The sequence below is a fragment of the Rhipicephalus sanguineus genome, chromosome 4, assembly GCF_013339695.2.
Source record: "Rhipicephalus sanguineus isolate Rsan-2018 chromosome 4, BIME_Rsan_1.4, whole genome shotgun sequence".
Classification (NCBI taxonomy): domain Eukaryota; kingdom Metazoa; phylum Arthropoda; class Arachnida; order Ixodida; family Ixodidae; genus Rhipicephalus; species Rhipicephalus sanguineus.
Genome location: NC_051179.1, coordinates 191,028,441 through 191,052,171, shown reverse-complemented (window position 1 = coordinate 191,052,171; position 23,731 = coordinate 191,028,441). Strand labels below are relative to the sequence as shown.

The 23,731-nt window shown below is 48.1% G+C and overlaps 1 protein-coding gene across 1 annotated transcript in view; it reads right to left on the bottom strand.

Moving 5' to 3' along the window:
• The window catches only part of LOC119390976 (polyamine-transporting ATPase 13A3-like), a 585,099-nt gene that overhangs the window by 233,024 nt on the left and 328,344 nt on the right, over positions 1-23,731 (bottom strand). Inside the window, exon 17 of the mRNA XM_037658686.2 lies at positions 16,182-16,254. Coding sequence (XP_037514614.2) covers positions 16,182-16,254 — 73 coding nt within the window. The remainder of the gene's footprint in view (positions 1-16,181; positions 16,255-23,731) is intronic.

Genomic DNA, 23,731 nt, shown 5'->3' with positions numbered 1-23,731 from the left:
CCCTTTCTCCCAGGCAATGCTCATGGGCTCCCCTCGTCGCTGCGACAAACCATTGAGGAGCAAGTATCCGAAGCCCTTCCGCCTACGCACCAGCCGCCGCCTGTATCCGCGCCCTTGACCTACGCTGACGTCGCGGAGAAGGCAGTCACATGCGCTGCCACACGGCACGGACTCTGCTCACTCCTCAGTGCATTCTACTCAGCGCAGACGCCGGCAGGCCTCCGTGAATGCAACGTTGTGCACCGGACAACCAGCGCCTACCATCCACAAACCAACGGAATGACTGAGCGCTTTAACCGCACACTAGGCGACATGCTGTCCATGTACGTCTCCGCTGACCACACCAACTGGGACCGCATACTACCCTTTGTTACGTACGCTTACAATAGCGCTACTCAGTCTACGACAGGATTTTCTCCCTTCTTTCTTCTTTACGGCCGCGAACCTTCCTCATTTATGGACACCATTCTTCTGTACCGCCCGGACGCTTCAGAGTCCACAACTCTATCTGAAGTCGCCACCTACGCCGAGGAATGCAGGCAGCTCGCACGTTGCTTAACCGCACAAGACCAAGCACGCCAAAAGGACCTCCATGACGCAAACCTGCCTCCCCAGTCATATTCGCCTGGAACACTGGTGTGGCTTCGCGTTCCCTCCTCTGCTCCTGGCCTTTCCACAAAGCTACTGCAGAAGTATGAAGGCCCATACCGCGTCTTAAGTCAAGCCTCTCCCGTCAACTATGTTGTCGAGCCCGTTCAACCATCCGCAGACCGCCGCCGCCGTGGCCGTGAGATTGTTCACGTCGACCGACTGAAGCCGCATTACGACCCACCAGTCGTCCCTGTTCCTTAAGTCGCCAGGATGGCTCCTTTTCTGCGGGGGAGTGATTTGTAGAATGGATAGGGCGCAAACAGGGGCGCCAGTGAAAGACGAAGACGAGGACGGTTGTTGGTGCTCTCGTGCTTGCTCCGTTTCGGACTGCTGGTCGCTGAACCTGTGCTGTTTATTCATTAAACGCTCCGCGGACTCAACGCTAAACGCGTACCATCAGTGTATGGTATATGTGGTAGCCATAAATTGTAGGTTATATTTAAGGTATACATGTTTACAAGTTTGTCAGTCTTTTTGTCATGAAACAACTGTGATCAGTTGACCTGTCTCAATATATTTTTAAGGTATCCACGATTTATTTCATTGTGCTAAGTCATGGTGAACAGAATAGTTGCAGCCGTGAAAATTGCTGTTAAATTTAGTTGACAGCACAGATCTCTAGTCATAAAGGTGAACATTTGACAGCGTTCTGTCTGGTTGGGAAGAAAATATCATTGAAAAAAGTTACACCAACCAACGAATTCGCATCAAGCCTTCGCATCAAACCTCTCGTCCACACCAGCGAGGGCCACAGAGTGTTGGCCCAAGCCGAACGCCGATTGGTGATCGCCCGTGTCCACGAATGCAGAGCAACGGTAAGAAGGATGGATCTGGACTTGTTCTTCCTTCGTCGACAACTGGAGCACCGCCTAGGTGGACTCTTTGCTGCTGTGAACTCTTTCGCGAGCTCGGTCGCCTCAAGCGCAGCGGAGGAACAGCGCATCTCCCAGAGTAAGAAGCTCTCAGCTCTGATGCGGCCGAAGCGGTCACCGAGCTCCAAAGCCTCGGAGTTTGTTTCCAACCTCTCGTCCAGGAAGTTGTCACCACCTGAGGTCAGCGTCCTTGCTAAAGGCCACAACTTCAATATGTCTGGTGGTCGACCTCCCTTGGCGAGGATCGCGGCAGCCGTGGAGGACGGGATCCGTCATCTTGACTCCAACGTCCGGGAATCAGTGAGGCTGAAAGCGATTGGCATCCTGGCACATGGCCTAATGAAGAAACAGCCGTCCAATCTGTCCCCGGAGGAAAACCGAGCCCTGCGAGAGCTGCGCGAGGACCCCACAATTGTAATCTTGCCTGCGGACAAAGGGAACGCTACTGTCGTCCTTGACCGGCGAGACTACGACCGCAAGGTCCAAGACCACCTTGTTAGTGGCACTTACAGCAAACTTAAGAAGGACCCTACAGCGCAGGTACAGAGAGACCTCAACAAGCTCCTAGGAGACGTATTCGTGAAACACCCGGATGCCAGAGCTCTGCACCTTCGTTTGATGTGCAGAAACGGTAGTGCTCCCGGATTCTACGGACTTCCCAAGACCCACAAGCCCGGTGTTCCCTTGAGGCCGATTGTGGATTTCACATCTTCGCCACTTCGAGCCCTGTCGAGCTTCTTACACAGGATTCTGGCCCCTCTCGTGGGAAACACGCCGACGCACGTGAAAAATAGCAGCCATTTTGTTGAGATTCTTTCCCCGATACCGATTTGCGAAGATGAATGCCTCGTGTCATTCGACGTAGTCTCCCTCTTCACAAGCATACCTGTCCAATTAGCAGTGACCACAGCGCGTGAAGTGCTGGAGTGTGACGAAAATCTCGAGGCAAGAACAGGCCTGAGCGTCGACGAGCTGAGCCGCCTTTTGAACTTTTGTCTCAGCAGCACGTACTTCTCCGTCAACGGAGAATACTACAAACAACTAACTGGTACTGCAATGGGGGCATCTGTGTCTGTAACGGCAGCAAACCTCGTGATGGAGGCAGTGGAGGGAAGAGCACTGCAGACGGCCGGCATCACCCCAAAAATATTTTTGCGGTATGTCGACGACTGTTTCTGTATCCTAAAAGCTTCTGCCGTAGACGCCTTCACAGCCCATCTGAACTCTATTGAGCCGGCCATCCAGTTCACCGTGGAACGGGAAAAAAACAACTGCTTGCCATTCCTCGACGTCCTCGTGGAAAAGATGGGTGGTTTGCTGCAATTCTCGGTATACCGAAAGCCAACCCACACCGGTCGCTACCTCGACGCTGGCTCCAACCACCCTTTCCACCATAAATCAGCGGTGGTATCGTCACTACTCACACGTGCACGGAGGGTTTGTTCGTCGGATGATAAGCGGACGGATGAAGAACGGAAGATCAGATGCGACCTTCTAAAGAACGGCTACTCCAAAGCTTTCATTGAGAGGGTTGCACGCCGCCACGCCCGCCCCCGCAGACCCCTTCAAGAGGACTCTGGCTCGTCGCTTCCCAGGCCTGTCCGCGTCTGCATTCCCTACGTTAAGGGCACCAGCGAAGCGCTCACACGCGTTTTGTCGGAGCAGGGCATAAAAGTTGCGCACAAGCCAACTTCCACACTCGGCCGCTTCTTCCCGCGCCCAAAAGACAGACCGCCCAAGGAAAAAGCGCAAGGAGTGATCTATTCTATCCCTTGTGCGGATTGTGGCGCTTCATACGTGGGGGAAACGAAGAACTTCCCAGAAAGGCTGCGACAACACAGAAACGACGTCCGCAAGTTCGACAGACAAAGGAGTGCGCTAGCTGAGCATAGCGAGGTGAACGACCACCGCATCGCCTTTGACAACTCCCGCGTCGTCGACTTCGAGGCAAATTATCTCAAACGACTTTTTGTGGAATCCTGGCACATTCAGGCAACACCCGGCAACCTGAACCGGTCTGCAGGTGCGCTGCCGAGTGTCTATTTCAATGGACTACGGCACGTCATTCAAACCAAGCGTGACCCCCCGACCTAAAGAGAGGAAGGCTCTTCCCTTCCTTTTTAAACTCTGTTGCTCTCTGGCGCCCCGTCAGTCACCCCTGAGGAAGGATCCGAGTTGGATCCGAAACGTCGGGTTTTTTAAAGTAAAAGAGGTTTTTACTTTTATAATTCGTTGGTTGGTGTAACTTTTTTCAATGATATCTCTAGTCATGTGTGAAAGTGCTTTACACATAGTACTGCGCAATTAGCTGCAGGGTGTCTACCGACCGGGAAAACCGGGAAAACCGGGAATTCTCAGGGATTTTGGGTAGTCTGGAAATTCTCAGGGAAAACTCAGGGAAATTCTGCTCCCATCAGGGAAAATCCACAGTAACTTTATTGAAAGGCAACGAAAGTCGCGGTAGCGCAGGCTCGATATTTTGTGAACGCATTTTTCAAATCAAACGGCCGCTGCGGCTGCGGGGAAGTGGCGCACCTCGATGCTGTCATCGCCTTCGGAGCGGTGAAGTGGGAGAGAATCCAGCTAATGCGTGGCATGCGGGAACCATGAACCACGACACATCGTATCGCGCAATGTTGTCAAGGTGTTCTGTGACTACGCGGTGTAGTTCTGTATTCTTTCTCGCGCGTGCTGTGCGTTAGCGCCCGATATGGTGTTTTTGTTATAGCCGCGTGTCAAGTAACAAGCATGATTAGTTGTAGAAGCGGTAGCAGTAGATGTAGCGAGCTTTAGTTATCTTGCAAGCGATCGCGATCGTTCAGGAAGCGGATGTCTTCGACAAGGCCGGTATCTGGCAAGCCATCCCGATCGGCGAGAAAAACGACGACGCTTGTTGGCTGTTATCGGAGAGCTCACTCGCTCTGATCCCGAGCTTCAAGGATGCTATTTAGGACTCCGTGAAGAATAGAATAAATTTCCAGGCGAGAGCTAGATTAACTAACGGGACCATTCACAGCAAGTGAAGGCTTTTTTCTTTCCTTTTTTTCCCGATGAGGGCACTGCTGAAACAAGTTTTATAGGCAGTCGACCGATATTTTGGGGGGCTGCAGCTCGCAATTACCAGCCACACCACGTGGATGTTTGCTACAAAGCCGAATTACAAAACTTTTCAGAGCCACGGCATAGTGGCGACCGAAATTCGCGATACCAGCACGGGTCCCACTTGCTCGATTCGGCGCGCGATGTCGGAAAACAGTAACGTTTCCACCATAATCGGATGTGCCGTAATTCAGGCTGTTGCCGTGTTTTCATGCGATCTTAGCCCGCAGCTATATTGCTTTTTTTTGCGATAGCAATTATATAGACACTCCGACGCGAATTTTTTGCCTTCGCCATGATCTTCCTTATCAAGTCGAAATCGCGATTACATCACCCCGCGCGTCGTATGCTCCGTGCGCGAGTGAAAGCGCACGAGCGCTGCCGATGAACGGGGCTTAAGCAGAGATGAAACGAGCCGACCGTCTCGTTCGCGCGATGGGCACATGGAGATAGGAGCCGGCGGGCTGGGCAGGTGGGGGGGGGGGGGGGGGGCTGCGTGAGTCCCACAGGAAGTGCGTACTTTGTACCAGCGGGCGTGGTCGCGTGCGCCGCGGTATCTTTAGTGGGGATCAGCAGACGGCTCATACCTTTGTAGGTGTTGTGCTCTAATTGCAAAACTTCCGTTGAAGCCATAGCAGTGGCAGATCCCGGGGGGGGGGGGGCGGTAGCGGCGATCGCCCCCCCCCCTCCTAAGCTAGCCCCCGCCCCCTCCCTTCAGTGCCTGTCGTCCACCTCCTTTGTCAGGCTGCTTGTCCAGTTTGCCCCCTTTGTCAGGTCGCTTTGCTTGCCACTGCCCAAAAGGGGTAAAGAGAATCTTGTCCCTGCTCTCTACCTCTCATCGCTCTACCTTTTTCTGCTTCCCTATGCACATTTACAACAAAGGCTTCTTACGCACCGCCATAATCCCCTCTGGGCTGTTGTAAATATGAGTGACCCACCAAAATGCACTGCTGAGCGGGGGCTTCAGCCTTTGTACCCCCCCCCCCCCCCCCCATTAGGTATCTGAATCCGCCCCTGAGCCATAGATAGGGTACTTCTCTTAGTGCAGCGGCTGCGTTTCCTGAAGGAGCGAGCTGCTAGCCTATATTCATATAAAATTCCTCTTTGTTGCTGTCGGATTTACTATTTTGCTCTCGCGGTGAAACTGACTCTTTTTTTCTAACGTGGGATGGTTTTCGATGTTTTGCGTTCGTGGAGAGCAATGGTTCGGCTGGGCAACATGGAGCAAAGGCGTTGCATTGCTCTGGGAAACTCGCGAGGATTTTACAACCCGCAGCAGCAGAACAAGCGCAATTCCACAGTGCATTAAACCCGCATTTGTTTCGTATTTACATGTGAAACTCTGGCAAGGCATCTAACTGTGATTGCTGCACCTCAGGCTCAACAGAATTAATTTTTTTTCATGCAAAAAACAAAAAAAAAAAGTTTTTTCATGTTGCCATGTTAGTTGAGCATTCTTGTGGCATTTTCAGTTTATGATTAATCCTTCAGCAACTATTCCTTGCATGAAAAGTCGAATTTCAGTTTAACGAAGTTTCGATATAACGAAGTAAGTTGCCGCTTTTACGAACTTCGCTATATTGAGGTTTAACTGTTCTATGTACTATTCAAATGGGATTAAGTCGTTTTTATTTTCTAACGTGCGTATTAGAGAGTGACATCACTGAGCGATATGGTCTCTACCCACCTTGACATAAAACAAAGTTCTGCTTCACTCAGGGAATTTTAGCAAAAGCACTCAGGGAAAACCTGGAAAACTCAGGGAATCCAGAAAAGTCAACTCGGTAGACACCCTGAGCTGTTTCAGTTTATAGAAGTGTCATGAATGTGTGATATCGATATCTGATAGGGCCACCTTCTTTTACATTTATATAGGCTTATCATTTATTGGCAGTTAAGGCACTGCTATACAATACCTGCATTTTGTATGTTTCTGTCCGCAGAAGTGCTCACTGCCGGAAATTCAACACTAGACGTGTATTATATATGCTATTGGACATTTACCTACAATAAATATTTTTGTCAATGTTTGGTGTGTGTCTTCTCCAACGGCGCAAGCAGGAACCCTTTCGGAAGTTCTGCATCGCCACTTCTGCCGAAAAGCCCCCCCTCCCCCCAAAGTTTTTATTAATGTCTAAATTGTCGAGATACAGTTTTGCAAGAATGCTAGCATGGCTTCAGTTTTCGCGAGACTGTATTTTGGCAATTTAGAAATGGCATAGAAGCTCTAGAGGGAGTTATGCAGCAAAGGTTACTCCCGTTTACTACCGCAAGCACTCCCCAGAGGAGTAAACTAAAGTACCCTAAAAGCACCAAATTCACTCCCAAACTTAAGAAAAAACAAAACAAAAACGTGCTCGCTTAATAACAAAAACTCCCATTTCCCCCCCTAGAAACGACTGCATTACGCCTTAAATGCTCCCTAATAAGAACGATAAAACCCCCCATTGTGCCTCGCAAAATATTTTATTGGTGCACAAAGGGAGTAAAACATATGCCCGACGTAAGCCCTATAAATGCCCATCTAAGGGAGTTATATGCCACCATTATTACACCAAAAAACCTCCCTAATGAGAACGGCATAACCCCCTTTGTCTCTCGTGGAAATATTTTATTCAGACACAAAGGGAGTAACATTTATGCCCAACGTACACTCTATACACGCCCTCTTATGGGAGTTATTTTTTTACGCCCTTTCTGAGGGCATAGAAAGATGTACAGATGGGAGTGTTCTAGAGGACAAGCCAAAAACTCCCATCTGGGCGTTTTTCTGTTTAGAGTGTACATGAGTGCCGCTCGACTGCGAATGAGCTCCATTTGCGCGCCAAACTACACTCAGAGGACGAACGAGAGAAGGAATGCGTCACTGTGAAATTTAAAAGCTGTTAAGTGCCAACAAAAGCCATATTATGCAACGAAAACTCTGCCGGTAAGCTTGCAGTGACCGCCTCCAGTAGAGCGCTCATGTGTTGCTTTCTGTCTTCGGATGGCCTAAAGATAATTAGGTTAAATCAATCAGCAATATATGACATAAAAGCAAGCCATTTACATCTAATGAAATGTCTCACACGTGCTTCCGATGGTCGAACAGCTCAAATTGCAGTTGTTCTCTATCTCGTGGCAGTGAGTGAACAACTTTATTGAACGATCCGGCAAACAGAACACTTGTGTCAGCCGGCTGTGAAAAGAAGTGAGTGCAAGTCCTTTGCTTCATTAAAGCACCGCTTTTACAGTACTGTATCGTTGTGCGTCCACTTATATTTTCAACGCAAGCCGAGCGTTTATCACGATATCTTGCGGCTGCGGGCATAACAGGAGGGAAAAAATACATGAGCGCACTACTGGAGGCGCTCACTGAGAAATGATCAGCAGAGTTTTCGTTGTATAATATGGCTTTTGTTGGCACTTAACAGCCTTTAACATTCACATTGATGCATTCCTTCTGTCGTTCGTCCTCTGAGCGTAGTTTGGCGCGTAAGCGTAGCTTATCCTCAGTCGAAGCGGCACTCATGTAATGTGAGCGCCCGAAGCATCGAGCGGCCGCACCGCGGGTTTGTCGGGCGGCTGATTGCAAGACGAAGCTTGCTGAACCATGACACCTGGCTGCACATTTGTTGGTGTGGAGCTACTGATTTGTGATTATGTCACGTACAAGTATTTCGAACAACTAATATCCGAGTTTCAGCACATAACGAACGACACAGCCGTTAGGGTGACTTGGCACATTTGACGCTTTATAACTTGTTAGCAACCAAAATAATGCAACGTTTTTTTATGCAGAAAAATAGATGACGTCCATGACTTCAATCAGAGGGATTTAAAAAAAAATTAAAAATGGCCTATTTGAGAAAACTATTTTAAAGTTCGGCGTTTTTGATAAATCACTTACGTTTCAGCCCACTTATCGAGTAAAATGAAGCGTGATAAAACCACGCAAATTATTTTGAAAGAGAGCGAAAGTACCAAAGTTAATACTTACAGATTTTTATTATCCTCACTTTAACTTGTTTGCAGCAATAAATTCCTCACATACAGGTATTTTGTGCGGTTTGCCAAGTTTGCGATTTTTTTTTCTTGAAAGGTGCTTCGACAAGCATGGAAAATAATAGGCTCAATAGATTATATTTCCCTTGTTCTTCGAGGGCGATAAATATTGTGACCTAGAAGTGTACCGTTTTTTCCCTAGGTGCGCTCAAAATTTATAAATCGCCAAAGTGGCGGAAAAGTGTTTTGTGCGGCAAAAATTTGTATATTTTTTTCAGGCGAACAAAATTTTTTTTCGCAAAACTAATTTCGATACCATTGTTCTGGGTGTAATGCTTAGACCTACAGTAAATTTCATGAAAATCGGGAATGGTGACCCGGACCTCGTGTTCGATCTTATCTGGACACACCCTATAGTGAATGGCAATAGTAAAATGTTTCTTGTTTTAAATGTAAACCAAACTCCCAGTTCTGTCGCTTTTCTTTTACGCCTCTGAATCTTCCTTTACGTGAGATATCGTTCCTTCGCGCACTCGAACATTGTGTTTCGATCAATCCATTGAAAATTCTTCGCACTTAGCATACACTTGCCTTTCGAGTTCCACTAAAAGGTATGAACACTTCGCGCTTGCAAGTTTCTGAAATACTAGAGACGCCATACCATGCAACTCTTTCCTTGAAAACCAACTTCGATCATTTTAAGCACTACGATACCAGTAACTGAGCAGGCCTTTTTTTCCGTACGCTATCCTTTTGCGCGCTCAGCCGTTTTCATAAATTTCACAGAAAGTAGGCAATGCGGTATATTCAACGCAAATATACTTCATCGGCGTACTTGATCGGGCAGACAAAAATACGTGTGCTCTTGTCGGAAGTCTAGGTGATTTGGTAGCGTACGTATGTTGGCATTTGGCACCATGTGCTCATATGCTTGAGTGATTCTGAGGTAGCCACCATTTGTGCTCAAATACACTAAATCCAGGTTCTGGAGTTTAATTTCACCTAATACTCTGACCACTGATGCTTTTGAAATCGACGGTGTGGAAAGGTTATTCCTCTGTTATTGCTAATGTTTTCAAAGATTATTTTAAATCTGTTTTTACGAGGGATAACGCAGTCCTGGAAACATTTGATGTGGCAAGCCCACCCCTGTCGGATATTGTCATAAGTCAAGAGGGAGTTTTTAATGTGCTTTTGAAACTTCATGATAAAAAAAATCTTCAGGTCCTGATGGAGCACCGAATGAGTTCTTAAAACGCTATGCATAATGGGTTTAAAAGTACCTAACAATTCTCTTTTCTAAATCTCTGAAAGATGGTCAAGGTCCGAATAAGTAAGTAACTGCTGAAGTCAAGCCCCTACATAAGAGCGGAAATCCCCATTCTGTTACCAACTATCGGCCGATCTCATTAATATCAACTTCCTGTAAACTACGTGAGCATATAATACATAAGCATATTTCAGAATTCCTAGAAAAGCACAATATATGTCAGGTTCACAACACGGATTCAAGAAAAGATTTTTCTGCTTGTACTCAGGTGGTAACTACAGTTCATAATTTCGCACTCTCTATAATTTCTAGAAAACAGGTAGATGCAATTTTTATGGATTTTGCTAAAGCTTTCGTTACGGTCTCTTACAAAAAAATTACTCTTCAAACTGGATTTAATTCGTAAAAATACTCTGCTTCTAAATTCGATTTCCGGTTATCTGTCGAATCGAAAACAGTACGTCTTTTTCAATGATCATTGTTCTCGTACAGTACCGGTTGACTGGGGTGTCCCCCAAGGATAGTGATCGGGCCCTTCCTCTTGTTGTTGTTTATAAATGATATATCACATGATATACTTGTAAAAGTCATGTTATACGCGGATGACTGCATCGTATACTCGGAAGTGGAAAACCATACAGACCAAATTCATTTAAACAATGCATTTCATAAGGTCATTCGTTGGTGCGATAAATGGCAGTTGTCAGTTCTTTAAAAAGACCGTTTTCACGAAAATTTCTCACAAACGTGACCCTCTTCATTTTGCATATTCAGCCAATGATGTTTTTTTTTTGCAGGAGGTACAACACTATAAGTACCTTGGTTTTTGGATTTCGAATGACCATAACTGGACGAGGCATAATAACACTGTAATAACCTCGTGCAATTACAAACTGTTTTCTCTTAGGCGAGCTCTCAAGTTCTCCACTCCCACCGTTCGCCTTATTGCATTTAAGGCAATTTTTCAACCCACTTTAGATTATGCATCCATAATTTGGTACCCTCACACAAGAAAAAATATCAGCGAAATGGAAAAAATTCAAAAGAGAGCTGTTAGATTTATTTATAACAGTTTCGGCCGTACTTCAATAACATGTTTCTTGGCAAAAGCCAATCTCCCAACAATACACAAAGAAATAAAGTAATGAGATTGAAATTTGTCTTTCAGTTAGTTAAAGGTTTTTTTAAGTTAGCGTTATCACATATAATTCATTTCTCCACAGGATATGCCACAAGGCACAGGCATGTCTTACAATAACCCCATTCTCCACCCATAAAAATCACATTCAAGTATTCGTTTTCCCTAGGACAATTACCGAATGGAATATCTTTGTAACGAAGTTGTTTCGCGGTCATCCTTGAACTTTCTTGCTGCGCAGCTCCAGTAGTGAGTGTGTGAGTTCTCCTACATGTGCCCCTGCTGTTTATTTCAATCACTGTAGCGATTCTCCACTCGTGATCATCTTGAATGTAGCGCTGATTTCATTATATGCCCTTATGCCTGTTTATTGAATACCATTGTCTTATATTTTTTCCTCTGAAAGTGTGTGCATGCTTTACCTGTTTTAATATTTATTTCTTTGCCGATTTGTAAATGTTGCAAATGTATATCCGCTCTGCCAAAACCCTATGTTTGGGTTTCAGTATTCATGAATAAATAATAAAAATAAAATAAGCAAAGCTGATTGTGCAAAATAATACTGAGTGTTTTACAGCATAACCGTATATGTATACTCGCATGCTGCGCTTGAGACCGTTCCCTGTGTTTGCCCATTTCCACTTTTCGCTTCTGTCTCTAAAACGCGAAATATCACGTATCCATTCGCAAAAGATTCCAAGAACACAATCACTGGACAACCGGTAACAAACGCGACGCAGAAGTGCGCGCTTCCCTCCCCGATTACACTGAACAGCAGGCACCTTGAAGCGGCGGAAAGAGAGGCCTCGAACCGGAAGTACCGTAGCAGACGACGCGCCGTTTTTACTCCACTTATTGAGACAGCATTCGTAAGCACCATTCTATATCGCTCAATAGAGATGCGCCGACTGATCGGCATAACGTGAACTTTACTCACTTAAACGAAAAACAAGGGAAGCACGGGACACCCGCTGAGGCTCCCGAAGTAGCTTTCCGGGGGTGAACATCAAGCCGACGTGGTGGTAAAAAGTAAGGTTAACTCACCATGGCTGGCTCTGCAGCATCTGCATCAATCCAACCTGGCTCAAAACGACCAGGAGCAACTGAAGAAGAAGCGATGACAGTATGACGGAGTCAGCAGACTGCGCGAAGGCCTGGCGTCACTTAGCTCTGGGCACGGCTCCGCGTAGCTCACTGCATAACGTCGTTGCTGACGCTTAGTACAAGAGATTATGTACTTTAAATGAGCAGCCCGCGTAGAGTGTACGTCCGCGACAAACTATTTTAGTCTTACACAAGAAAGCCCTCATGCTAGAAAGCGCTAGTCAGTACCGATAAATATTATAAAGCTGTAATGTGTTACAAGATCAAATACGATAAATGAGGCTGGGCACGCCAGAATTACGGGCTTGTAAAATGAATTCTTTGTTCGTAGAAGCTTGGCCTCGCGTTTATCGAAATTTTACCATGTGGCTACTGATTTGTGTCGCCGTTTGTGTTGTTTGTTTTCTCTCCTGTTTCTTTCCTCCGTGTTTGTGTTTTTTTGTATATCCAAATAATTATAATAAATAATATTAATAATAATAATAATAATAGACTAATAATAATAATAATAATAATAATAATAATATATAATAATATAATAATAATTAGAAAGACGCAGGACGACCGGACCAGAGAAGAACGCAGCAGAACCGTTTATTCCGCCGTGTCTGCCTCGGCACACAAACACGAGGAAGGAAAAGAACAGGGACGATGATGGCTATGTACAAATGAGAAAGATGAAGTACGTTAATGCGCTTACTATATTAATATAACAATAGATAATATTACTTTGCACTATTATTATTATTATTAGTAGTAGCAGTTATTGTTGTCATATAATCCATTGTATTTTGCATAGATAGTTGAGATTGTTGACTGCACATGATAATTAATGTCACCAGTGAGCTGGTCCAAACGGAGAATGCCACCCTCATTTCAAACCCTGTTACAGGGTCCTTGAGGTACTTTCTATAAATAAATAAATGAATTATAACACTTCTTAACTTTTGTTTCTATGCTGACAATAATTTAACGAAAACTTCGTGATATATTCAATTTCAAGCTAAAAGTACATTACCACATACAATAGATTGTTGCTATCTGCGACAGTCGATGTTATTACCGCGACGATTAATTTATACGAAAGTGCGGGCCTGTCACATGTAAGAGGTGACAGCAAAGACGCGGGAAAGGAAGATGCCAATGGTAGCGTGACGTAAAACCAAGAGAACGGAAAAAAATGAGAACGAAGTGGGAGATATAAAAAGAAGGTGACGTTGCCATAGGGGCCCTGGGTGTTCGATCGGGAGCGCGTGAGGCGGGCACGAGCGTCGCCGGCCTGTGTTCCCGGTGCTCCGGCTCCCTTTGTTCCACGGCATCGCACCGTAGTCTCGTGCTCCATCGCGCTACGGCATCGCACCGTAGTCACCGGCCATTCAAGGACACGTCATAGGAACTGGACGGGCCGTCCACGAACACCTGCAGCGGCCAGGAAGCGTGATCGGCTTGTGTCCCGAGCGCTTCGTCCTACGGCAACCGCTCCGTAGGCCTCGCCTGAGCCAGCCTTGTTCCCGGGAACGCTGGCCAGCTCAAGAACCAACCTGCGACGCACAGGTCATTGAACTGCGAGCCTCTCAGCCTCAACGACAACGCCATCTCGCGTTCCGCACAAGAGAAAGACGGGCGTCGCCGGCTCGGACGCCGACGTTAACGCCGCTGCAGTGTGCCCGACAACGCCTCGCCTCATCGTGCATCGGCACAGAACGCCGAGAGTGGTTTGAGCGAAGAACGCTCCGTACTGTATATAGATGCTTGTTTCCTTTACTGGTTCTTTTTCTGACAGATTTGTTTCACCGCTGGTGTTTTTGTGTGTTTAATTTTTTGTGTTGTTCTAGGGATAATGTGTGTTCTCCTTTAGTGTGTATAATTAAAATAGGTATGTCTAACACTCTCCGCCTCGTCCGTAGCTTCTGCCGAAAAGAAATTCGTGACACCCCCAACAAAAAATAAGAAAAAGGATCCTGGCAGGCTCGTCACTTATTTTTGTCACGGATCTCCGGACAACAGTCGCCAGAAGGAACGGACGAGTCGAGAGTGAAAGCTGTCACAAAAAGAACCAGTAAAGGAAACAAGCATCTAATACAGTACGGAGCGTTCTTCGCTCAAACCACTCACGGCGTTCTGTGCCGATGTGCGATGAGGCGAGGCGTTGTCGGGGACACTGCAGCGGCGTTAACGTCGGCGTCCGAGCCGGTGACGCCATCCAATGCGCCGTCTTCTATTGTGCGGAACGCGAGTTGGCGTTGTCGTTGAGGCTGGGAGGCTCGCAGTTCAATGACCTGTGCGTCGCAGGTTGGTTCTTGAGTGGCCAGCGTTTCCCGGGAACAGGGCTGACTCAGGTGAGGCCTACGGAGCGATGCCGTAGGACGAAACGCTCGGGACACAAGCCGATGACGCTTCCTGGCCGCTGCAGGTGTCCGTGGCGGCCATCCAGTTCCTAGGACGTGTCCTTGAATGGGCGGTGACTACGGTGCGATGCCGTAGCGCGATGGGCACGAGACTACGGTGCGATGCCGTAGAACAAAGGGAGCCGGAGCACCCGGAACACAGGCCGGCGACGCTCGTGCCCGCCTCGCGCGTTCCCGTCCGAACATCCAGGGCCACGTCACCTTCTTTTTTATATCTCCCACTTCGTTCTCATCTTCTTCCATCCTCTTGGTTTTACGTCACGCTACCATTGGCATCTTCCTCTTCTTTTCCCGCGTCTTTACTGTCACCTCTTACATGTGACATGGACACCTTACAGGGCATTCGGATGCTTCGTATTGCGATTAATAGTCAGTTACGTGCTTAGGGAAGCCATTGTGCACTGTGATGTTACTGGATTTCCGGGAACCACTTGACGAAATTTTACGCACTTCTCCAACAACGCAACTCATAAACAAATTAATATTTATGACAGCGCCGGCAAGCAATAATACCCACATAGGGTGAAAAAAAAAATTACAGCATATCCACGGGGTGAATGATGATGAGTGGGGCGAAGCTACGGAGGGAATCATCTGTAAACCGTGAAACTCTTCCGTGAAATGCGCCCAGTACATATATAAAGAGTGTGAAACTCGTGTATATATTAAACATCAAACTTTTATTGTACTGTTGGTTTACGTGGTCCCTTCATTATCCCTTGTGATCGGTGAAATGCAAGGAAGAAGTCCGCTCCCGAGCGAAAGAGCGCCAAGAGCGACCGCATTCCCCGCTCGCCCTGGTGCGAATTAAAGGCAAGGCTAGAGGGAAGACAGGACGCGCGTTCCACGACGCGAGGTCGGTAGGCATGCCCAACGAAAGCCAACGGAACGCGATCGTGCAAGTGCTCCGGCTTCGCATCGCCTCATGGTTTCCATTTAGCGTCCCCAAAACGAAACATATTGCCTCAAGGTGTGCCTTGCGTTTTTTCGTAGAAATAATTTCTTTATCATGTACATTAAGACGAAAAGTTGAAAGCTCACTAGAGTGTATCGCCCGCAAAGTATGTCTTTTAGTGTGATTTAACTCTCGTACGGCAGGGTCCTCGCGCCGTTGCCGGTCCACCTCGCCCGTTGACGATCGGGCGAGGTGGCTACATATAACTACTACTACTACACTTAAGAAAAACATCTGGCGTTCTTTCGTTCTGCTTTTACAAAACATCTGGCGTCTTCGTTGGTTTATTTCATCAATCAACGGCGTTTTGAACAAAATTTTTATTGTTTAATCACGCACAGGAGAAATCTCACCAGGCACTACCTTGGAGGTAAACAATGGCTGCTAATGGCAATGAGAGACAGAAGAAGTCGGCTTTAGCTTAACACTTACACTTCTACTTCTACTAACGTTTCCTACTGGACATGCCAATGGCTGCTAATGGGGAATGAGAGACAGAAGAATTCGGCTTTTAGGTTAACGCGCACGCTGCGAATTTTTTATTGTTCACACAACGCATAGGAGAAATCTCCCACCGGCACCACCTTGGAGGTCAAAGCGTAAGACTTGTTACTCACTACTACGACCACGACGACTACGAGGACGAACGGGTGCCGCCTTAAGGAGCTTCGCCCCTAAAATATAAAGCGCCATGACTTACTTGTAACAGCGAGTGAAGTGATCACAAATAAGTCGACGTAGAGAAACATTGGGTCAGAAAAGTTTGTTTGCACCTGCACAGAGAAAATGAGGATTATTTTAAATAAGTGGCTTTGGAATAGTTCTTGAACTCCAGCAATAATTTCAAGAGTTCTTCTACTATATTTAGATGCAGGACAAAATAACTGCGGCATGTTACACTCTCTGCAACAGAAAGAGAATGAACGCATTTATTATAAAAGAAAGCTCCGGAGAGGTGTCCTTAGTCCAGAACGCCTTCAGCTCCGGCTGCGTCCTGGGACCTCGCGACCAGCTAAGCTCATCAACGCTTGAAGGCGAAAGCTTGCTTCACACAGGAATGCCTTAAGTTACAATTTGGGTCCATGGGCTTCTTGCATGACATACCCACCCACAGTGTGCGAGACGCATTAAAGTAATAAGTTTAACGTTCTCAGTCGATTGCAGTGTTGCTTCCCCCCTACCCTGAAGCTGCCTGCACCTCACTTGGCTTGCACCTAAACCGCCTTCGGCCCACCTTTTATAGTGCCATCGCACACACATGATGTCATTAGGAGATATAATGTGATGACATCGTCATGACACCGCGAATTTCGAAGGTCTGTGACGTCATGATGACGTCATATAATGACTTGGCAACACGAGCCCAGTTCGGCAGCAGTGCATTGAACAGTGCACACGCTTACGATAAAGTGCATTTTTTTGCAGGTGAGCGAGAGTATCGATGTGCATTTAAACTGTGTAACTCCGCGCTGCTGCCGAACACATCAGTCGTTCTCGTGTTTTGTATGAAAGTGCTCGCAATGATACCTGTGGTATTGTACAATGTCGCCAGGAAAAGCGAAGGAGAGGGAAAGTGATGTGGCTGTCTGATTTGCAGAATAGGGGATGAACACAGGGACCTGAAAAAGTCGGTTCAGCATTGCAGTGACAGTGTGACGGTGCGACACCCTACCTAGACGCAATAAGAGATGAATTAAAAAGCTTGGCCTCTGAGAATCAAAAAATAAAAGCTGATAACAAACAGTTGAATATGAAATTACAGGAGTTAGAACAGTATCAAATTAAAGGAGTAACAATGTCGAGATGAAAGGTGTACTGGACGAGTGCGTGTCTCCAGTAGCCTTTCAAAAATCTGTTGACTACTCGACGACGCAGTTGATGAGAGAACATTGATATATGCCATAGAGTTCCTAATGCGAAGTCGACAACCAAGAACATTGTTCTTCGGTTTGCAAGGCGTGCGAAGAGAGACTCGATACTCGCCAAGGCTAATAAAATTACAATTGGCACAAATGGCCTGGATGGTGTTAGCACTGCAATCTTCGTCAATAAACATTTGACTCGACACAGCAAGCAGTTGCTTGGAGCAACAGTAGCAAAGAAGACAGAGCCCAAACGGAAGTTCGTGTGGACAGCAGGTAGCAAAATGCTAGCAAGGAAAGATGAAGATAGCCATACCCTGCAAATCTCTTGTTCTGACGACCTTTCAAAAAGGAACTAAAGATGACAGTTAATATAAGCTTATCGCCTTACTGTACACGAGTATGTGCGATGTGTGCATATCAGAAGTATTTAACGCCACATTTAGATCAAAGCAATTTGACTTCTCTCAGATACACTTAAACATTAGAACTATAATAAACAAGCTGGATAACTTACGAATTTTCTTGGAGTCTCTTGTGCTGAGATTTCAAGATATTATTTTAACGGATTCTTGCCCGACAAGTTCTGATCATACACCTGTCAACAATCGCGCGTGCATGGGCTTAGACCGCGAAAGTAAAGGAGGGGGTGCTGCGGCGGTGTATGTCAATAATGGCTATGCTTAAAGCCTCATACAGGAGTACACAATTACAAATGCAAATGTTGAATGCTTAGTTATGAAAACACCTCAATTTCAGCTTGCTGCGATATTAAGGCAACCAGCCACATAGGTTAGTTAAATGTTATCGTCTGACCTTTTCAGATGAAGCTCACTCTGGTTTACTTGCATATGGCCAGTCATAATGGTATTCAGCGCAAACAGTAGGCAAAGGACAAAGGAGAGGACGTGGACGCAGCGCATTCGTCCAACTAAAATTTATTCGAGAAGAACACACATATATATATACAGACCAAGTGATCAAAAAAAGAGAAAAAAGAAGAGAAGGAAAACCAGAGAGTAAAATGAAATGTATATACAAGCAAAAAATATGCCCGCTTGGAAAAGAATAACATGTCAGCGCTATGCCGTGGTACCGCCCCCGTCCTTACGTCGCGCCAGAAACAAAAGTTCTTTATCGGAAAGGTGCAGTGATGACATGCTCACGCATGCGTCGCCGGACCGTGCGATTTCCTCAGCCTCAGTAATCTCCCTCACCCTTTGATCCTGGCTGCGTGCAAGGACCACAGTGCCTTCAAAGATAGGGCTACATTCGCAATCCCGAACGTGGATGCCAAGGTGCCCTGATACCGTGGTTTGGACGCTGTAGCGGTGCTCACGGGGCCTATCATTCAGGCAGCGCCCCGTCTGGCCTACGTACATCGTACCGCACGTCAGAGGAATAGCGTAAACAAGGCCTTTAACACATGACAGAAATTTGAGCTTATGTCTGTGCTGTAGCCTATTTTCTCGTTCATCCGAGAGGTGGATCTACACAGGCCAGAAAGCTTTTCAGAGCCATAAAAACCACCCGCACCCCAGCGCTTTCTCCTATTTTTCTGAGCCTGTGTGATACGTCATGCACATGAGGCACCACAGCTGTCTTTCTCCTCCTCCAACGGTAGCGAAATGCATTTTCGGTTTGACCGATATACTGCAACTTGCACATGACGGCATCGTTGCACCTGTGGCACCTGTTCCTATTGTTATTCACAGTGTCGGGTCATATCTGTTGCTCCGTGGCACGTTTGATTGTGTTGTCCCTGTTGTACTCGATGTGCAGCATCGTTGCACTCGTTGCCTGATCCTATTGTTATTCATAGTGTCGTGTCGTTGCCTGATCCTATTGTTATTCACAGTGTCGTGTCGTGTCTGTTGCCCGATGAGTGGCACGTTTGATTGTGTTGCACCTGTTTTGCGCTCGATGTGCGGCATAGTTGCACCTGTGCTCACGATGAATGGCACGTTTGATTGTGTTGCACCTGTTTTGCGCTCGATGTGCGGCATAGAAGCACCTGTGCTCCGATGAGTGGCACGTTTGATTGTGTTGCACCTGTTTTGCGCTCGATGTGCGGCATAGTTGCACCTGTGCTCCCGATGAGTGGCACGTTTGATTGTGTTGCACCTGTTTTGCGCTCGATGTGCGGCATAGTTGCACCTGTGCTCACGATGAATGGCACGTTTGATTGTGTTGCACCTGTTTTGCGCTCGATGTGCGGCATAGTTGCACCTGTGCTCACGATGAATGGCACGTTTGATTGTGTTGCACCTGTTTTGCGCTCGATGTGCGGCATAGAAGCACCTGTGCTCCCGATGAGTGGCACGTTTGATTGTGTTGCACCTGTTTGCGCTCGATGTGCGGCATAGTTGCACCTGTGCTCCGATGAGTGGCACGTTTGATTGTGTTGCATGTTTTGCGCTCGATGTGCGGCATAGTTGCACCAGTGCTCCGATGATGGCACGTTTGATTGTGTTGCACCTGCTTTGCTCTCGATGTGCGGCATAGTTGCACCTGTGCTCCCGATGAGTGGCACGTTTGATTGGGTTGCACCTGTTTTGCGCTCGATGTGCGGCATAGTTGCACCTGTGCTCCGATGAATTGCACGATTGTTGTGTTTGCACCTGTTTTGCGCTCTGTGCGGCATAGTTGCACCAGTGCTCCCGATGAATGGCACGTTTGATTGTGTTGCACCTGCTTTGCTCTCGATGTGCGGCATAGTTGCACCTGTGCTCCGATGAGTGCGTTTGATTGTGTTGCACCTGTTTGCGCTCGATGTGCGGCATAGTTGCACCTGTGCTCACGATGATGGCACGTTTGATTGTGTTGCACCTGTTTTGCGCTCGATGTGCGGCATAGTTGCACCTGTGCTCACGATGAATGGCACGTTTGATTGTGTTGCACCTGTTTTGCGCTCGATGTGCGGCATAGAGCACCTGTGCTCCCATGAGTGGCACGTTTGATTGTGTTGCACCTGTTTTGCGCTCGATGTGCGGCATAGTTGCACCTGTGCTCCCGATGAGTGGCACGTTGATTGTGTTGCACCTGTTTTGCGCTCGATGTGCGGCATAGTTGCACCAGTGCTCCCGATGAATGGCACGTTTGATTGTGTTTGCACCTGCTTTGCTCTCGATGTGCGGCATAGTTGCACCTGTGCTCCCGATGAGTGGCACGTTTGATTGGGTTGCACCTGTTTGCGCTCGATGTGCGGCATAGTTGCACCTGTGCTCCCGATGAATGCACGATTGGTTGTGTTGCACCTGTTTTGCGCTCGATGTGCGGCATAGTTGCACCTGTGCTCCCGATGAGTGGCACGATTGGATGTGTTGCACCTGTTTTGCGCTCATGTGCGGCATAGTTGCACCTGTGCTCCCGATGAATGGCACGCTTGATTGGTTGCACCTGTTTTGCGCTCGATGTGCGGCATAGTTGCACCTGTGGCTCCCGATGAGTGGCACGTTGATTGTGTTGCACCTGTTTTGCGCTCGCGATGTGCGGCATAGTTGCACCTGTGCTCCCGATGAATGGCACTGCAGTAAGAAGGTTATTAGCAAGCGAAAACGAAAGTGAAGAAGACGACGGAGGCGCGCGAGGGAGGCCAACGTGAAGCGCGTGAGCTTCAGAACGGCGACGACAGAGCGTGCGTGGCCAGCGATCGAGCAAGAAGCAGCTCGTTCGATCCGCGAGCTGGGAGGCCATCAGACCAGCCGGGACGAGCCTGGCGTTTCCTGTGGCGAACGGGTGTCCCAGGCAAGGCCTTGCGGCGTGTTCCTGCGGTGGACGTGCGGGCGGGCCAGGCCAAGCTACTGATGGTGTGCCAGATATTGTGTCCGAGACCAGGCAGCTACCGAGTCGGCCCATGGTGCTGAGGCTTCTGGGGTCCGGCACTACCGACTTCTGAGGGCGTGGTCCTGGCGCCACGTATTGCGGTCCGGCACTACCGAATGCTGAGTGGACTCGGTCCTACTCCGGGTGCATAGTGATCCGGTGCGGGCCTGAGCGAGCAGCTCGGGATCTGGGTCTGCCACGTCGACGGCTCATCGTGCCTCTCCTGCTGCGAGCGTGCGTCAGCTACGCGGTCTTCGGTACCGTGAGTGGCGTCTACGGAACTACGACTCCGTATTAGGCAGAGCGCGCGGATACTTTCGTAGACGTATACAACTGCTAGGACTGAGGCATTAGGGAAGAATACTTGTGGACATTAGTGTCATCAAGTGTTTGTATGTATTTGTCTTTTGATGTGTTGTATATAAATGTTTTCTTGTCCTTGACTCTGTCTGTGTCTGAGGGCCCACGAACCCATCATCACAGGCACGTTTGATTGTGTTGCACCTGTTTTGCGCTCGATGTGCGGCATAGTTGCACCTGTGCTCCCGATGAGTGGCATGTTTGATTGTGTTGCACCTGTTTTGCGCTCGATGTGCGGCATAGTTGCACCTGTGCTCCCGATGAATGGCACGATTGATTGTGTTGCACCTGTTTTTGCGCTCGATGTGCGGCATAGTTGCACCTGTGCTCCCGATGAGTGGCATGTTGATTGTGTTGCACCTGTTTGCGCTCGATGTGCGGCATAGTTGCACCTGTGCTCCCGATGAGTGGCATGTTTGATTGTGTTGCACCTGTTTTGCGCTCGATGTGCGGCATAGTTGCACCTGTGCTCCCGATGAGTGGCACGTTTGATTGTGTTGCACCTGTTTTGCGCTCGATGTGCGGCATAGTTGCACCTGGCTCCCGATGAGTGGCATGTTTGATTGTGTTGCACCTGTTTTGCGCTCGATGTGCGGCATAGTTGCACCTGTGCTCCCGATGAATGGCACGATTGATTGTGTTGCACCTGTTTTGCGCTCGATGTGCGGCATAGTTGCACCTGTGCTCCCGATGAGTGGCACGTTTGATTGTGTTGCACCTGTTTCGCGCTCGATGTGCGGCTTAGTTGCACCTGTGCTCCCGATGAATGGCACGATTGATTGTGTTGCACCTGTTTCGCGCTCGATGTGCGGCATAGTTGCACCTGTGCTCCCGATGAGTGGCACGTTTGATTGTGTTGCACCTGTTTTGCGCTCGATGTGCGGCATAGTTGCACCTGTGCTCCCGATGAATGGCACGTTTGATTGTGTTGCACCTGTTTTGCGCTCGATGTGCGGCATAGTTCACCTGTGCTCCCGATGAGTGGCACGATTGATTGTGTTGCACCTGTTTTGCGCTCGATGTGTGGCATAGTTGAACCTGTGGCACCTGTTCCTATTGTTATTCACAGTGTCGTGCGCCCATCACCTGTCTGTTGCTCTCGAAGCGTAGCACGTTTGAATGTGTTGTATATGCTATTCACCTGTTGCATTGTTATTCTGCGCCACGATGTGTAGCCACACACTTATAGTGTCCGTCACGTGCAGTACATTCACTCTGACGAAGGCTGGCCCACCAGCCGAAACGTTAATAAAGCGACAGTTCGTACGCGAGTCCTTCTTTTCACCTCAATCTTTTCTTTTCCTCGTCGTATAACTGCATAATAGCCTCTGCTGATAAACCCGCGGCATGTCCAGCCGACATCAACCGTTCGAGGTCCATCCCGCGGCTCAAGACACTCCAAGGCACGTGACAGATTTAAAGGGATCCTGGCAGGCTCGCCAATGTTGTCACGATGTGTAGGACGCCCGGCACGTTTTTCTTGAGCACGCGCAATGAACACACGAAGGCGACAAGGTGTGACATAAACACACACTTCATTACAATCAACAAGACAATTACACACACAGAAATAGGAATAACTAGAAATAACGAGGTCTCCAAAACCAGCAATTAACACGTCATATCACGACCAAGTTCTACGCGCGTCCCTACTCACATCTCGTCCGCTACCGCCGGTCGCTTACGATGAGATCGTTCGTGATGTCACCATACCATCGCTCACCGCGTCCGTCGATACCGAGTCTCCGTTGATGTAGAAGGGCGCTCCGCAAGCACTGTGACGTACTCGTGCGTTGTTCGTCTTCTGCAGAATGGGATTGGTGCCGGCAGGCACTCCTGGCACGTCCCAGCTCACCCTGGCCCGGGCACCGTTGGCGTGGCTGACGGGTAGCCGCAAGCCCGGGCTCGCACAAGGTCGGCGGCGTAAGCGCTGACCTGTCCCGGCAGCTCACTGCACCGCCGGCCAGCTGGACGACCGGATCGCGAAGACCGCTGCTCGCCGAGCAAATACTCCGGCAGGCTCCACGCTCCACAGGACTGGGGCAAGACCCAGACTGCGCGGACCATCGGCTATCTTCCCCGTCGCCTTCACCGCCGTTCTCTTCTCTGCGCGCCTTCCAAGATGGCGTCTCTCGCACGCGCGCCTCTCGCTTCTTTTTTCTCTTCCATTTTTCTTTACCTGCATTCCGCCAATTTCCACTCT